At 35.4% G+C, this 16,999-nt stretch overlaps 1 protein-coding gene across 1 annotated transcript in view; it reads left to right on the top strand.

The window, feature by feature from the left end:
* Nucleotides 1-13,119, top strand: part of Gabrr3 (gamma-aminobutyric acid type A receptor subunit rho3) — a 60,582-nt gene extending 47,463 nt beyond the window's left edge. The window contains 3 exon segments of the mRNA XM_087210202.1: nucleotides 5,484-5,493; nucleotides 7,171-7,367; nucleotides 12,829-13,119. Coding sequence (XP_087066328.1) covers nucleotides 5,484-5,493; nucleotides 7,171-7,367; nucleotides 12,829-13,119 — 498 coding nt within the window.
* Nucleotides 13,120-16,999: the final 3,880 nt, after the last annotated feature.

Genomic DNA, 16,999 nt, shown 5'->3' with positions numbered 1-16,999 from the left:
CATTTAGGCAACTGGTTCTTAGCTGTGCTTCTTCAGTCTATTGTAATAGATTTTATTTGAAATACAGGGAAAAATCTGACTTTATTGAATATGTGGTTGAAAAATCACTATTATTTTTAAATGACTAGTGTTTTAGGTTTTTCCAGATAATTTTGTCTTGGAAATATGACTACTAATTTTAGTCTTTCCAAATAATTTGACATATTGAATCAACCCAAATTCAAAAAGTGATAGTTTCTTAAAGGTTAGTTACAATGTGAAATTTGAAACATCAACACATTCTTTCTAGATTAAAATCCACTGGTCTGTTTTGTACTTTGAACATACAGATCTTTTACCCACTGCACTGGTCATTTGGCAAATACTGATTTAATGAGTTATACAGATCTCTCAAAGTTTTTCATAATTCATTATGCAACATCAAAAGCACATTAATTAATATCACTGCTAATTATTCATCATAAATTTGTAAGTAAGAGGAAGTTCATAGGTATGTAAGTCTGGTAAAATTCTAGTTTGGGTGTGAAAGCTTGAATCATATAGTTGACAACCAACATCTTTAGTTGTTTCACTTGAAGTAATAGGCTGGCTTTGCTTGGTTTTAAGAAATGCCAAATGCTAGATTTGCCAAATGCTAAAATCTGGATGATCAATTTGTCCTCAGTTTTTCTTCTGAGTTAAAATGGTATTCCATTTTTAAAAGTATCTAGCTCAGCTCACAACCCAATTGCCTGAGTGCTTTTTCTTAAGGCAATTTTTCTACTTTGGCATGCAGAACACTTTGTGTGCATTTCTCATTTCATGACCCAGAATGCTAAAAAGACACACATTCAAGGAGTACACTTTAATAAAATTAGTAATCTTTGCTGCCTTTCCTTTTCACTGTGAGTGCTGTGAGGGGGAAAACACAGTGATGATTGGTATGTATGAGGATCTTGCTTTGGATCTTGCTAAGCCAATAGCAGTTTTACCAACCATTGCCCTGCGCTGTCAGTACAAAAGTTGACACAGTGACATAAGTAAATAAGGTCTGGGTATTGCAATCAAATTTATTTTTACTACACAGAGTCTTTGAGAATTGTCTTGAGGAACTGTAATTCTCAGGTACCTGAACCTTTATAATCTTCTCTCTAAAATGTGCTTAATACTCTTAGCATCTCTTTTTTCAATTATTCTGTCCTTCCCCATGCTGTGACTCTTGCTAACTTTCTCTTGGGTTGTCCTAATGGACCTATCTGCCCAGGATCATCTTCCAAGACTCTGTGACATATGACCCAGAGAGGGTTGGAAGCAGAAACCCAGCCGGTGCTCTGTGAAACAGGGAGTTTGGGATGGTGACCTCCAGAGGAAGAGGCACATTTTACTAATGTGCACTAAGCAATAAAATACTGTATAATTGCTTAGTTCACCTCCTGTTCTTAGTCTGGTCCAACCATATTACCAGAAAAATATTTCCAAAATGCAAATATGATCACACTAATGTACACTCAACTCAAAAAATGCCAATTGAAGTAAATATGTTCAGCTTCTGTGGGTTGCCAGATGAAATACATGACACTCAATTAAATTTGAATTTTAGATAAGCTCCAAATAATATTGCTAAATCTGAAACCTTACTTCTGCCTCAATATACTTACACTAAGTTTTAGCCAATTTTGACATTTATGTTTCTCAAACAGTTCCCATGCCTATTTATCTTGCTTCTGCACATTTGCTCTTTTTCTCTCTCTGCCTGGAATGTTCTCTCTACCTATCTTCCTTTGTAAAAATCCTGCCATCTCTCCAGAGTCAGAAGTCTCTGCTTATGGATTCAAGCACACATGGCTTCTCCTAGCTGTGAACCAAATGACACCCAATATTTTATTGCTTAGCTATGAGCAAGGGTAGTTTGTCTAGTCTTTAATAGAAAGTGACCTCCTCAAGGACAAGCATCACTGTCCTCATCTTTTTATTCTTGTAGTATCTAGCACAGTGCCCTGCACATATTTCATTCTCAATACATAGTTCTGGTGTTTCCAATGCTGAGCTCACCCTGCATTTAATGATTTTTCAGGCAAAGAGTGAGAGGATGAATATCAAAAAGTTGTCAGTTGTGATTAGGCAAGTCTCGTAAGGGCTGGTAGCCATCATCATTTGGAATGTACAATGAGTTCAAAACCACATGTCTCTCTGTTTAATTTTGCAAGAAGAGAATGAGGGGCTATTTTAAAATTATTCAAGCCTGTATTTACACTCATGGTAGAAGGAGTTGTATTATACTTTCCTTTATTATTTCTACTTCTCTCCTTCTTTCCTTGCTTCTATATTTCTTGCTTTGCCCCATGCATGAATCACACCATTTTCTGTACAATGTATTAAGTGACTAGATCCTTTGCTGGGAAACAGGTGCAGAGGAAGTCTGTTATGGTTTGTGTCTAGATGTCTCCTCAAAGCCTCATGTGGTCATAAGCCATTTTGGAGGTGGCTGAATCTAGACTATGTGATTAATTCAATGATGGGGCTAGAATTAAGGGTTTGAGTGCTACCCGCCCTAAGTAGTCTGAATAAGAAAAAAGGGCAGAAAGACACTGATAATGCCCTTGTTGGCTTTGCTACCTTTTGACCACCATAAACTATTTCTTCTCTGCCATGATACTCTGCCTCGGAGCCAGCCAATTATGGACTGAAACTTCTAAAAATTGTAAGCCAAATAAATCTTTCCCCCTTTAATTTTGGGTGTTGGGTATTTTGCCTTAACAATGAGAGAAAAGTAACTAACATAAAGTCCATCAAACTTTCAGGTCTGTAGTCACAGTGAAAAATATCTCCTAACGGATGATGTCTCATATATTTGGAAAAGCAAATATTTAGGGAACTGAATAAGCACATTCGTTTCATCATTGCAGAGATTACCAGAACTTCTAATGATAGTCACTAAGGTCTAGTGCTACTTTTGAGGTACAATGATTGCTAGTTTCTGGCCACAGAGTACTGTTGGAATATCTAGTCCATATCTTGCTTTCCCTTCTATTATTTTATATTTTTCTTCTGCATACACCAATAGCAAAAAAAATTTCCCTTGCTTGAAGGTGAATGGAGATTCCCCCTCCTTGCAGAACTGCTTGCAGCACAGCCACTGAAAGGGGAACAACCTCAGTAGTTCTAGAAATAACACTCATCTGCCCTACATTTGTCAAATTGGTCAATGAACCTACCCACCATGTATGCCCAGAAGTGGCTAATAAAACACAGAGATGAATCATTTTCTCCAGACTGTCCTTAATTAACCCCACATGTATACTTAAAAGTTAATGTGGGGAAGCCACAAGGACTTGGAGGAGCTCAGCCAAATGGCCAGACTAAATATTTTCTCATACCACTTTCCTAACTGTGCATAGCAATATCAGTAGGTGGGAAGATAATTTTCTAATCTCAACACATGACCTTCCTCTGTCTAAATAGTCACTTCATATAATTCAAAACTCTTTTATTGAGATGTTAACTTTAATGGATATGAAAGGGCTACTATTTATCAAGATTAATTCATTTCCAAGTTGTGGCTCGAGAATAGTAAGTGTATTTAATGTAGCCATAATAGTACTCACTTCAAGTTTTATTGCTTTTGGAATTTATATATCAGCTTTCTCATCACTCACTCCCCCTACCCAGCAATCTCTCCTCTCCACTCTCTCATTCTTTTTTATTCTTTCTCATTTTAAACAAGGAATATCTAGAATGCTGGTTTTCAAACTAAATAAAGTTATAATAAATTAGTTGGCCTAATCACCTTTGAAAGAAATGACTGAGAGTTTATCACTCACGGCCAATTTAGATAATTCAATTTTTTTGTTTAGCCAAAATCATCAGTTCGAAACATATGATGAGACAATCTGGCATGTACACATTTTTGAGTCTTTGTTTTCATCAAAACCTTTATTTTTTCTGCTAAGTCCATATTTCTATCAAAAAATGAAATTTCATCTTCCATATCTCAAAAAATCATCTAGAGAGAACATTTTAAATTTTTTGAGCTAATGGGATAAACTAAATAGGAATATTAGTCCAGAATTCCTTTCATATCTGCTAGTGAACATCTGAAGGGATTAAGAGTTTTGCCCTGTTGAAAAGCACAGAGTACCTTCTTTGTGTCTCTTAACATAATTCCACATGGATTTTTGTCTCAAAGATTCATATGTAGAGATTGATTTATAATCTTAAAAGCAAAAGGAAATTCTTTTCCCAGGTCCAGAATGAGAGGCAATAAATTTCCATGTAAAGCAAAAGTTTAGTACTCAGGGGAAGAGATTGGAATCCTACTCCACAAAACGTAGACATTTAATTACTTAGCTACTCTCAGTTCATATTTCTCTTAGGCAACAATAGCCAACTAATATTTATCTACATGTGTGAATAAATATTTGCTAAAAGTAAGCAGGTTTTATGCAATAATTTTTATTTCAGCTATATCTAAAATGTTAATAAAAATTTCATGTTGATGTTTATTTATGACTCCAAATATGTTTTGGAGTCAAGGGATGCAAACAACATGCACCCCTATGCATATTGTTGATTTGAGCATTGTCAGAAATAAACCTGGGACTCAGTGAGACAGTTGCCTGTATTTAATATTATGAACTAGAACTGTAGTTAGGTTTCTTATTCTGGAGTTCACATCAAAGTCAGGGTGAGATTCTGGGTCCTGCCAGGTGACAAATTACAAGTTGTGGTGATCTTGATTCTATAAACTAAAAACTTCATCTGAAATTTAATGGCCCTGTAGCATTGTTATGTGTGACATGGGCTCCCTTATATGAGAACCTTGCAAAATTACTAGACAAAGAATAGAAAGATGTTGGTGAAAGCTATTCACATGCTGTGTCTGTACACTTAGGAGTAAATGATGGTGTTCTTCCTGCTGTTTGGGACTCCTCACAACTTATAAAAATCATTAAGGATTCCATTTGCACCTCCCTAGTGGGAAGTTAAGAAATAAAATCATGCCAGCTAGAGTACATTTCAAATATTTACAAGACCACACTTTCACTCCAGGCAGAACTCTTACAATATCCCTCTGAGAAATGATTGCAGACATGGAATGGCCCTTCCCACAGCCAGCAATTTATTTTTTTAATTTTTTTATTTTATTAGTAAATATTTGCAACTCACGCAGTTTACAGTCATCTTGGAGAGTGGTTACATGTACATATAACAACTTGTTTTGTTTTTTAGCCCTTTCCCCTTCCCTCCCCTATCCCCTATTTTGTACTTGTTGATATAGTCTTAACTCATGTTATGAAATATAGTGTTTACATTAATTGGGGTTATTGGAGTTATTATGTTACTATATATGGCACATCTTTATTCCTCTCATTTCTCCTTCCTCTCCTCCTAACCCCTCGCCCTTGTTCCCTATTGCAAGAGATCTGATATCCATCCCCTTGTCCCTTTCTATATCCATCTTTTACCATTTTCTTTGCCTGTACTTTGCCTCACTCAAATGAGAGATACCTTATGGTGTTTAAGCTTCTGTCTCTGGTTTATTTCACTCAATATTATAATTTCCAGGTGCATTCATTTTCCTACAAGTATCTCAAATGTGTCATTCTTTTTAGCCAAGTACTATTCTATTATATATAGACACCACATTTGCTTTATCCAGTCATCCATTAATGGGTACAAAGGCTACTTTTAGGGTTTAGCTATTATGAATTGTGCTGGTATAAACATTGGTGCATATGCATCACTGTAGTATGATGACTTAAACTCTGGGAAAGATACCTAGCAGGGGATATCTGGGTCATTTGAAATTTCTAATTTCAGTTCTTTGAGAAGTCTGCACACTGACTTCCATAATGTATTATTTTGCATTCTCACCAACAATGCAGGAGGGTTCCTTTTTCACTACACCCATGTCAGCATGTGTTATTATTTGATTTCCTAATGATTGCCATTCTTTCTGCAATAAGATGGAATTTTAGCATTGTTTTAATTTGCATTTCTCTAACGGCCAGAGATATTGAATTTTTTTCATATATTTGTTAACTATTTGTCTTTCTTCCTCTGTGAAGTGTCTATTCATTTCTCTTGCCCATTTCTTGACTGGGTCTTAAATTTTAGGTGTTTTGATTTTTTTGAGTTCTTTGTATATTTTGGATATTAGTCTTTTGTCTGAGGAGTAGCTGGCAAAAATTTTTTTTCTTATTCTGTAAGTTGTCTCTTCACTCTACTGACTTTTTTGCTGTACAGAAGCTTTTTAGTGTTTATAATTCCATTTGTTGATTCTTGCTGCTATTTCTTGAGCCAGCAATTTATTAAAGAAACTTCTAAGTCACTTCTTCCTCCACTAGCTCCCAGAACCTGATTTCTTTGCTTCTGATGCTCAGGCAAGAGAATAAAGAGGAAAAGAGGAGAAGAAAAAAGAAAGGGAGTAGACTCTGAGAAGAGACAAAAGGAAGAGGAGGAGTGAGGAGGGGAGAAATGAGAGGAAATCCTGACTGGCGTTCAACAGTTGCTCAGTAAATGTTTAGTTAAGACTAAGCTTCCAGTAGCACATGCACTCTCTGAATTTCAGTTGAACTGAAATTGTTTCATTAACAAGGAGTAATGAACTTGTTTCATTAGCAAGGGGTAAAGAGAATAATTATGGCCTTTGAGTGTTCTCTTTGAAAGAAAATGCCTAGAATAGCAATCTTCAATGCTACTAAAGATCACTCAAAAGGAAATGAGATCCCCCTGCAGGATGAAAGAGTAAAGATCACATAAAAAAACAATTTTCTTAACAATAAAAGTTGTGGAAAAAAAAAAAAAAGTTGTGAAATAATGGGGAAAGTTAGTGGAGATTACTTTGAGATTTCTTTCCCAGAATAATTTTTAAAAATTGAATACATTTTTACCTTTTAGGGATGGTTAGAAGAGGCCCATCTGAGGGTACCATGCAGACATGTCAGGCTCTGTGTCTCTAAACGGAATAAAGGACACAGTATGGGCAATGGCAGTCAGGGTAAGAAAAAAAGAAGGAAAGAAAAATCCAATGAGAGCTTCTTGGTGTGCAAGGTCAATATGCAGATTCCTCCTGCCACCCATTGGCTCATCAGACTAGTGCTGTTCTGGAAATGCACCACCTGGTGTGACTCTGAACCTGCTTGAAATTGAATGGCTGTCACTGACCTTGTCACTATTCTTTAATGTCAGGAATCACCATGGTGCTGACCATGTCCACAATCATCACTGGTGTGAGTGCCTCCATGCCCCAAGTGTCCTATGTCAAGGCCATGGATGTATACTTGTGGGTCAGCTCCCTCTTTGTGTTTCTGTCAGTCATTGAGTATGCAGCCGTGAATTACCTCACCACAGTGGAAGAGCAGGAGCAATTCAAGAAGAAAGGGAAGGTACCACTTTGCTTTGACTATGAGATCCCTTTGTGAATGTGGAAAATTCTATGCTCTTTTCTAACCCTCTCCTGATGATTCTACAAGTTTTTGTATTAGGTCCTTATGCTTTGGCAAGATGCAAGTTTACAAGATGGTGAAAATTTAATATTGAACTTCAATTTCTGCTCTGTGATGGCTGGTTTCCTCAGCATCCTCATTTACCTTTACCAGGAGATTTTGTGTTTGAAGTATTACTCTCAATATGCTCCTCTCCCCTTGCCTGTACCCCTTTGAAAAGAAAGGATTGATATACACCCCTTTGAAATCACACCTTTCAAGTGGGTGGTGATGATAATAATAGCTAACATATAATGAGTGATCTGTAGATACTGGCATTATGCCAATCATTTAATGCACATTTAATTCAATTCCCACAATAACATTTAATCCCATTTAATTCCCACAATAACATCTAACGTGTATAATCTCATTTAATTTCCACAATAACCCAAGAGATCAATGTTTTATCGCCCTCATTTCATAGAGGCAAAATAAGCACAGACAAGGTCGCACAGCTAAAGAGAAAACAAGATTTGCTTCTGGGTCTCCTTGACACAAAAGCTGTGCTCTCAACCAGCAGATGTTGTTTCTCAGGATTTATTTTTCTCTTTTTCTCACCGAGAAGAGTGGAAGGGTAAGAAGGAAAGTTCTTCCCCCCACAATATCCTAGAATTAATGTGCCTTCTGGGCTGTAGATGTTATTTCATTTTTGTAACTTTGTTTAATATGGCTAAACTGTTCTCCATCTGCTTCATTTCATGAAGATCTTGGATACCAGTTCCCCTTTCTAATGAGAACTGACCTAATTATACTTCGGGAACCCAAATCATTAATATATATTCATTTGCTAGGCTACATTTAAGAGATTCTCTGTGTATATAATTTTAATGCAATATATCCACATTGGTTTAATAAATTCTTAAATACCCAGAGCATTATTTAATATTTTTTAATTTCTAGTGGCACCACTTCATATCTTCAGAGTGTTTTTATATCATCTCTCCATGCTGACGTTTCATATCAGCTCCCCAGTGTAGGTCTTGCCAAGATGACTATCTCTGTTTTATAAATGAAGAAGCAGAATTTTATTGAAGTAAACTGTTTTGCCAAAAGACTTACAGCCAACAAAGTTGCTGCTGCAATTCAGAACTCCTAGGATGCTAACATTATTGTTTCATTTGATATTGAGTCAAACCTCAGAGGAGCTGATTTTGTTTTATTACAGATGCTTCCATTTCTTTTATTGATGGCAGCTGACTATGTATCACACACATTTTGCTATGCAAATGTGAGGAAAGTGGGCGTTTTAGACCATGTGCTCCAGTGGTACTTTTTCATGAGCATTCTGACTCAACTGGTCTGGGTTATATACCTGAGAGTCTGCATTGCTAACAAGCTTGAGGTGATGCTGATGCTGCTGGTCCATTACTCACTCTGCAACTAGCAGTGATTTGGATAACCTATAAAGTAAAAGGTGACTGAAAAAAATATGTGAAGAGGGAAATCATTTTTCTTGTTTTGATTCAAGGATTAGTTTACCCAAGAAATAAACACCAAACTAATTTTAGTCCATCTCCAACTATTCCATTGACTCCCAAATACCTACATTTTCCTGCCCTTACCTGCCACACAAATATTTTCACACTACCTGAATTTTTTTTTTTTACTTGAGGAAGTGATATCTTCTTGTGTACCTAATGAAGAATTTTTTTGAGTTAATAAGCATCTTCTTTCACAAGTTTTAGGGGATTTTAACTATGTTAAAGCACACATAACTTAAAATTTACCATTGTAACTATTTTAAAGTATATAGATCAACCGCCTGCTGTGCAAGCGCAAGGACCCGAGTTCGATCCCCGGCACCAAAAAAAATAAATAAATAAAGTATATAGATCAGCAATGTTAAATATATTCACATTGTTGTACAGTCTCCAGAGGGTTTTTTTTCTTGCAAAACTGAAACTCTGTATCCATTAAACAACTCCTCGTTTTCTCTTCCTCCGTGAAGTTATCTCAAAGAAATGTCCTACTTTTCATTCATAGATCATAGGATGAAAGAAAAAAAAAAGATTTAGAGTTAAAAAAGAGTGATGCCAAACTGAACTCTGTCACTTTCCACCTTTGTGTTTTAGGTTAAGTCTCCTAAACCTCCATTTGCATTCCCAAAATCATATAATTTCTTGCCTATTTTCCTCACAGGGCTTTTGTGAATGTCAAATGATACAATAAAGGATCTGAAATCTTGGTAAACTATAAAGTGCTATACAAATGTAAGTTCTTACTGTGATTAGTGTCAAAGGGTTACACACTGAAAGAATAGGAGTATTCATATACAGTAGAAACAGGCAGCCTACAATGAGAAGCCTTTGAAAGGATATGAAACCCTACATGGATGAGGGTAAAAGCATACTTCTGCAGGTTTAGAGGGTAATCAGTGATACCTCTTCCCTCAATTTCAGTTGGAAACCAGTTTTAAAAAGAGAACAAGAATTGGGATTCAGACAGATGGGTACGATGATATCACCTTTGTTTTTAATAAAGCAGTTTATTGAATGTTGCTTAGATCTGTAAGCAGAACAGTTCACTGTAGGGAGAAGGGAAAGGGTACATTACTAGAACCTCTGCAGTGGGTCCTGGTCTCCTGTAAACCATGACAGCAAAGGCAAATTAAAGAATAAAGACAGGAAATGAGACTTAAAGAAAAAGCTGGGTTCTGGGCCTGATCGATGCTTCTCTGAGTAGCAAAGATGAAGGCACACTGAGCTTGCCATTATTTATTGGGTTCATAGGGAGTAACAGATGACTCAGAGGGTAGTGATAATCCTAAATTGAAAAGGATCTTATAATGGGAGGAAGTATCAGATGTCTCGGAGGGTGTTGGTAATCCTATGACCATGAGGATCTTATGCTGATGAGGATCTTATGTTGATTAGGACAGTAAGATGAGCAAAGATGTTCTTACAAGAGTAGGTGAGATGAGTTAATCTGATAAGGAATCTGCCCCTCTGAAGTGAAACCTTTCTCTTACTACTCAGTTCTCAAGGAACCAGGATGTCATCTTGCCCTTGAGGGTCACAGCCTCATGAGACCATTGAGGTCTCAGCTGTGACCTGAGGCAAAAATGGAATTATGTTTTGGCATGTGATAGCCAGCCTGTAGGCAAGAAGACTATGACTAATCAAAATTTAATAGTGAATGATTTTTCTCCAAAATTGTATAGAATGGCTCCTGACAGTTCATTATATTTCCACACTGAATTAAAAGTACTTACTCTTTTGGTCACTGGCAAAGTTAAACAATTTAGGTTTCTCCTGTTAGGTTAGTCTCCTTTTACATCATTTTGAAGAACAAATCTGGGCACCAATGTGAATGCTAAAGTGAAGACTCAAAAGAGACTGGTCCATGCGTACTAGCTCTTTCCCCCAAACACCAAGGGAGGAATGAATGATGGATGGTGAGGAAGGTCTTGAATATTCGCACAGTGGATTTCCTGCCTATAAAAATATGCAGTCAGCCAAAACTTCTTTTCTACCACCACCACTGCCACCACTATCAACCACACCATTCACCATTACATCCGTCACCATTACAGAGACACAACACCTTCATCACCCACCACTTCCACTCAGCCAAATAGTACCTTCTCCATCTCTACATCCCATACCCTCCAAACGCTCACTAAATAAATAGTAAGAACCAGGAGAATACCAAGACCATGGAACAATTTTCACTAATGTTGACTCTTGCCTAGAAAGGAGAAAGGAAGCTATCTTTTTCTTTTTCATTATCCAAATGTTTTTCTAATTCCAAGACACAGAACTCAGTCTAAAACGGATCCGTAGTTTAGACAAAATATACCTTATCAATGTGCTAATTTATGGCTTGCGATAAAAAATTAAAGACCAGTTCTAAAGCAGTTTTTGTTGCACAGCTGACATAAACTTGTAAAAAATTGCAGCTTTTTGGCAACTTGTAGGATGCAAACTTTCATCAATTACATAGATAATTCTTCATTATTGTAATGGAGAATGAAAATGACACTCTTTGTTTTTTAAAGATTTGTTTCTTTTAATGCCCGGACATTTTTATTCAGGCAAAAATAACAGATGGATGCAGATAGTTCAGCTGTGTTCTGGGTGTCTAGGAAACCAGTTAAGACTGTACATAGTTTTTCTAGGGTCAGATCCATAGTTAAATACATTAGCAATATTATTGGCTACCTCAGGTTAGTTATTTACCTTGATCTCTTTGCATTTTACTTCATCCATTTTCATTTTATATGAAAAATTTCTGCAATTAAATAAAAGTATAACATATTCCAAATTACAAGTTCCTGGTTAGTTCACTGATTTAACAAAATAGTCTCTGTGTCTTTTGAATTCAGTAAAATATCAAGTTTTTAATTCCCAGTACCAGAAAAAAAAGAAACAACAATGAAAATATTCAGTTTTTAAATTGCTATGACCCAAGTACAGGTTTTGACAGAATTTACTCTGCAGCCTCCAATTTGAATTTTGAATAATTTCATCTAGAGTAGCCTCTTCATATTTTCTCAGTTTTCAATTTCCTTATAGTCAAAGAACTGATTTTGTTTTCACAAAAAGCAATTACTAACAGCTGGTTCCTAGGCCTTGCTTCATACTACTGAGATCCTCAATCTCCCCCAGAGTAAAACCTAAAAGAAAAATTTTGATTTAGATTCAATTGGACACTGGGGCCAGTAAGCACTGACAATTTTCTTCTTCAGAAAAATAAGTCAATTTCATGTTTAATTGAGCTATGTTAGCAAATTATAGATAATTTTAAGCAAAAATAAGATGACCTGGCTAATTTGCATTTGTAGAGAACCGCTAAAATCATTTGCTCATCAATCCTTAATTTAAGCATACATGGGTTACCAGATGTGATTATCTGTTTTTGAGAAAAAACCACACTGACTGGGCATACTGCTATGTTCTCCCTAAGGATAAAAATCAGTTAAAAAGCAAATCCAGTTGGAGTATATTGATGTTCCAGTAAATTATATTCAATTTCAACTCATAAATTTATGGCAAACAATTCAGACTACACAGAAATAAAGAGGAAAACATGCATCCACTATAACAGTCTGTCAGATCAGGACTAAATTAGAAAACATTAACTTTATAGTTGCATAATTTTTACTTTTATGATGCTCAAATACCTTTGTGGAAATAAATATAAAATTCTTTATTAAATCAAGATCCATAAGATGATGTTCTCTATTTATTTTTGAAGTGACTTTTAGTGAGACAGCAAAGGCAAAACCAAAATTCTATTAAGAAGCAAAACATTTTTAGCATTTGTAAAAACTATTTTAAAAATTTGACTTGCATTTTTACTGTAACTCCTACTCATGAAACCATATTCATTACCTACTTTAAAAAAGTTTTTTTGACAGATTTCTGGGATGTACAACATGGATGCAGTGCAAGCCATGGCCTTCGATGGTTGTTACCACTACAGCAAGTCTGAAATGGACCAGAATTCCTTTTCTCTCCACTCTGAAGAGGACTCTATGAGAGGGAGATCCGCAGGCAGCCCCAGCACGGATTCATCTCAGATAAAGAGAAGAAAATCCCTGAGAGGAATCATCCTGGCAAACAACCATGCCACTGATACCTATTCTAGAATTTTATTTCCCATTCTGTATATAATCTTTAATTTGTTTTATTGGTGTGTACATGTATAAAGAGGTCCCTCTCTCTCTCTCTCTCTCCTCTCTCTCTCTTTTCCAGTTAGACAAGTGTGCTGTCTCTGAGCCACACCCCCTAGCCTGAAGAGGAATTCCTAATCTATAAAACTTGCATTGGAATCACATTGTGTGTAAACCCTTGAATATAAATTGTACAGTACAGATTGAGCTTGGAGAGACCTAGTCATGTCTCTTGGCCTAAAGAAGATTTGAGAGCAGACTGATTTAAATCTAGGAAAGTGTTCAAAGTCCTAGGAGGATTTGACTCCGTGAATAAGAGTTACAGGAATGTGTATTATGGAGAAACTTTTTTTTTTTTTGGTACCGGGGATCAAAGTTGGGTCCTTGGGTTTGTGATCCAGGTGGCAGAACCACTGAGCTAAATCTCCGGCCCTAGAACAGCTTTTTAACTACTTCATCTGGGAACTTCTCTGTTAATGAAAATGTTCTTTATTTAACTAGGGAATAAAATTGGACTGTGCCATTAATTCAAGGATAATTTATTTCTTAGCATCAGATTACCTAGTTTATGTCCTCCTAGGGAAGAACAATTACACCAGTGTGGTGGTATCCTCATTGCTCTGTCTTATGAAGGGCCCCCTTCGTTTTCCAATCAAACCTTTTGTCTAACTTTTAAGTTTCACATCTAATTTAGTTGAAAAGGGAAAATATCTAAACTTCACTCAGTCTTCTCTCTTAATACATATGAATTCATACTTCAATCATCAACAACAGCATCTAGTATATTTGAGATGAGTGATAGCTTTTGTAGGTTTTTAGGAGTGAGTAATCATTTTATTTATCAAATGGTTATTAGCCACCTACATGAACCAGGAACTTTATTAGGTATTATATACTGCAAAATGAATATGGAAAAACCCATTCTTTCCATTCCTGAGTGCACAGCCCACCAGAAATAGTGAACTGGCTGATAAATCAACGTGAAGGGTGTTAAAACGGAGGTATATGCACTTTTCCGTGTAAATTCTGAAAAGTTTACCAAAAGAATGAAAAGAACATCCACAAAGGAATGTTGACCCTCAACTTACAAATAAGTGAAGATGCTGTTGTATATCATATTACATGAAAAAAATTGAATATTTATATATCACATAGTCATCTTTAGTAACTTTGGTTGAAACAAGTAAATCAGATCAAGCAGGTATTAAATAAGTGTTAAGTAGAAAACCCTCCAATGACCAGCATTTATTTTGCAATTGGCAGTGTGTGTAGTTTTGTTAGGTATTTTGTGAAAAAGACACAATTTAGAAAAAAAACTTGACAGAACGTATGAAAATTTCCCTTTTTAATTTTTTCCCCCCATTAACTTTATTGGTACATTTTAGGTATAAAATATAGTTACATTCATCATTGGAATCTTGTACCATTACATGAGTATCTTGGTTCTTTTTTTTTTTCCCCTTCTCTTCACCCCCGCCACCCTTCCCTATTGGCAAAGACCTTATTTCCATTTTTTTCCTCTTCTCATATGTTTTCCTTTCCCTTTTTTCCCTTCCCCTACCCCTCCCAATTCCCTTGCTCTTTTAGACTTTTTCTTCCTCTTACACAATATCAGTTACACACTTTTTAAATCACAATATTAAGATCTAGGAGACATTACCACAGATTTTACAGAATTTAAAAGCATATAGAAAGCATATTACAAAAACCTGTTTTGAAATAAATTTGACAACTTCTAAGAAGTAACTTAGAAGACAAATTAATGAAATTAACTCTGGAGGAAATATAAAATTTGAATAGCACCTATTAAAGAAAGTATATTCCTCGCTTGAAAACCTACCTATATGACAACAGCAGGCTCATAAACATTTTAACTGATAAATTATATCAAACAATTAAAGCAGAAAAAAGAAGGAACACTTCTCCCCTCCTTTTAGGAAATCAACATTGTGCTAATCCTAAAACTGGATAAAGATAATAGAAGAAAAAAGTATGAACATAGATAGAAATTCGTTTAACAAAACAAACTCTTAGTCAGATCTGGCAGTATGTAGAAAGTGGTTTTGTTATAGTGATGGCAGTGTTGGTTCAGCATTGGAAGATCCACCCCCAAAAGTCATCATTTTAACAGAGGAAAGGAGAAAGCCATACGATCCTGTCACTAGTTGGAGAAAGAGTATTGGACTAAATTCTACAGCTGTTCATGGTAAAAGCTATCAGAAGACTAGAAGTAGAACAGAAACTTCTCAACAGATTAAAGACATGTACTCCATACTTCCAGTGAGAACGCCTTATATGAATGGAGAAGATATAATGCTTTCTTCTTAAGGTGGGGAACAAGAGCAGGTATGCTTACTCTTTATCTGTCCATTAAACTTTGAAACCTAGGCCCAAACCAAAACAGTCTGGCAATAAAATGACCCAATTAGGATAGGATTGCCAAGGTAGAAGCAAAATCTTTATATGTAGATGAAATGATCATCTACAGAGAAAATACTAAGAAATCTCTAGGAGCCCCTAGAACTTGTATTTGAATTTAGCAGGATTAGAAAACAAAGGTATATATAAAAATTCAGGTCTGTGCATACTTGCTATAAATGAAGAACTGGATATTGAAATTTAAAAGTTATGTAGGAGTACAAAGGACCCAGAAAAGCCAAAAACAAAAACAAAAACAGTGTTGGACGATGTTTAGCACCCAATTTTAAGACTTCTTCTAAAGCTACAGTAATCAAGGCAGTGTTGATGTAAGGAAAGACATATAGATCATTGGAATAAAACAGAGAATCTAGAAATAGAACCACACATATATGGTCCACTGAGTTTTGAAAGATTATTTAACATTAGCATTTTATAGAATATAAACTTGATTCAAGAGCCGAGGAAGAGATAGTGTCTTCAGCAAATGGCACTAGAACACCTGGTATCCATATATAAAAAATTAACCTCAACCCTTTTTTTCCATACATGAAAATAACTTGAAGGGATCTATGAACCTAAATAAGAAAGCCTAAAAGTATAAAACTTTACGAAGAAATTATAAGGGAAAATATTTATGAATTCAGGGTAGGCAAGAACTACCTAGGATACAAAAACCATGATGTATAAAAGAAAAAAAATTGATGAGATTCCATCAAAATTTAGAACTTTAAATGACATCATTAATATGAAAAGTAGTCCTTAAACAGACCATATTTCCAATGCATATAACCTATGAGCAGAATATATAAAGAATTCTTAGAGCTCATTAATAGGCAACCCAATTAAAATGTAGACATAAGAAGATGATAAATAGCCAGTATAGCACAAGGAATGGTGTGCAATTCTAGAATCAGAAAAATACTAATCAGTACAATAATAAGATTGAATTATACACTCATTAGGGAGATGAAGTCAAAAGTTTTAAAAGCCTTGTCATGACTTTTTCTTTTTGTTGGATTCTCCCCCTTTGCATTTAATTTGTCACTCCCAATGGATTCATTCTGCTGGGTTTCCTGGGGTTGTGATCCTCATTGTCTTTTCCTAGGGTATTGTCTAAAACTTTTTGGAGTGCCGGTTTGGTATTTATGAAGTTCCTGAGGTGCTCTTTATCATGAAAGCATCTTATTTCTCCATCAATTTTTAATTTTTTAATTAATTTTTTAATTTTTATTGCTAAGATTTAATTAAGAGAAATAAATTAAATGGTGTATTACTTTTATATATTTCTTTTTACTTTGCCAAAAAGTAAATCAAAAAGATTTGATTTGTACCAGTGAAGAAACAAACAACTTGCTGCTTGTTTACCATTAACATTAGTTTTGCTTCTTTGTTTTGAATTATATAGGTTCTAGAAAATTGTTTTCCTTTTCTGTGCAAAAATTAAAGGAAAATTCTCTTTCTATTATAATTTTCTTCACAGGTGAGCTAATGCTGG

Source organism: Heterocephalus glaber, unplaced genomic scaffold (genome assembly GCF_053883595.1).
Source record: "Heterocephalus glaber isolate CG9 unplaced genomic scaffold, H.glaber_assembly_v1.0 deba00000122, whole genome shotgun sequence".
Lineage (NCBI taxonomy): Eukaryota > Metazoa > Chordata > Mammalia > Rodentia > Bathyergidae > Heterocephalus > Heterocephalus glaber.
Note: the sequence above shows the minus strand (reverse complement) of the source record. Positions and strands in the feature narration are given on the sequence as shown.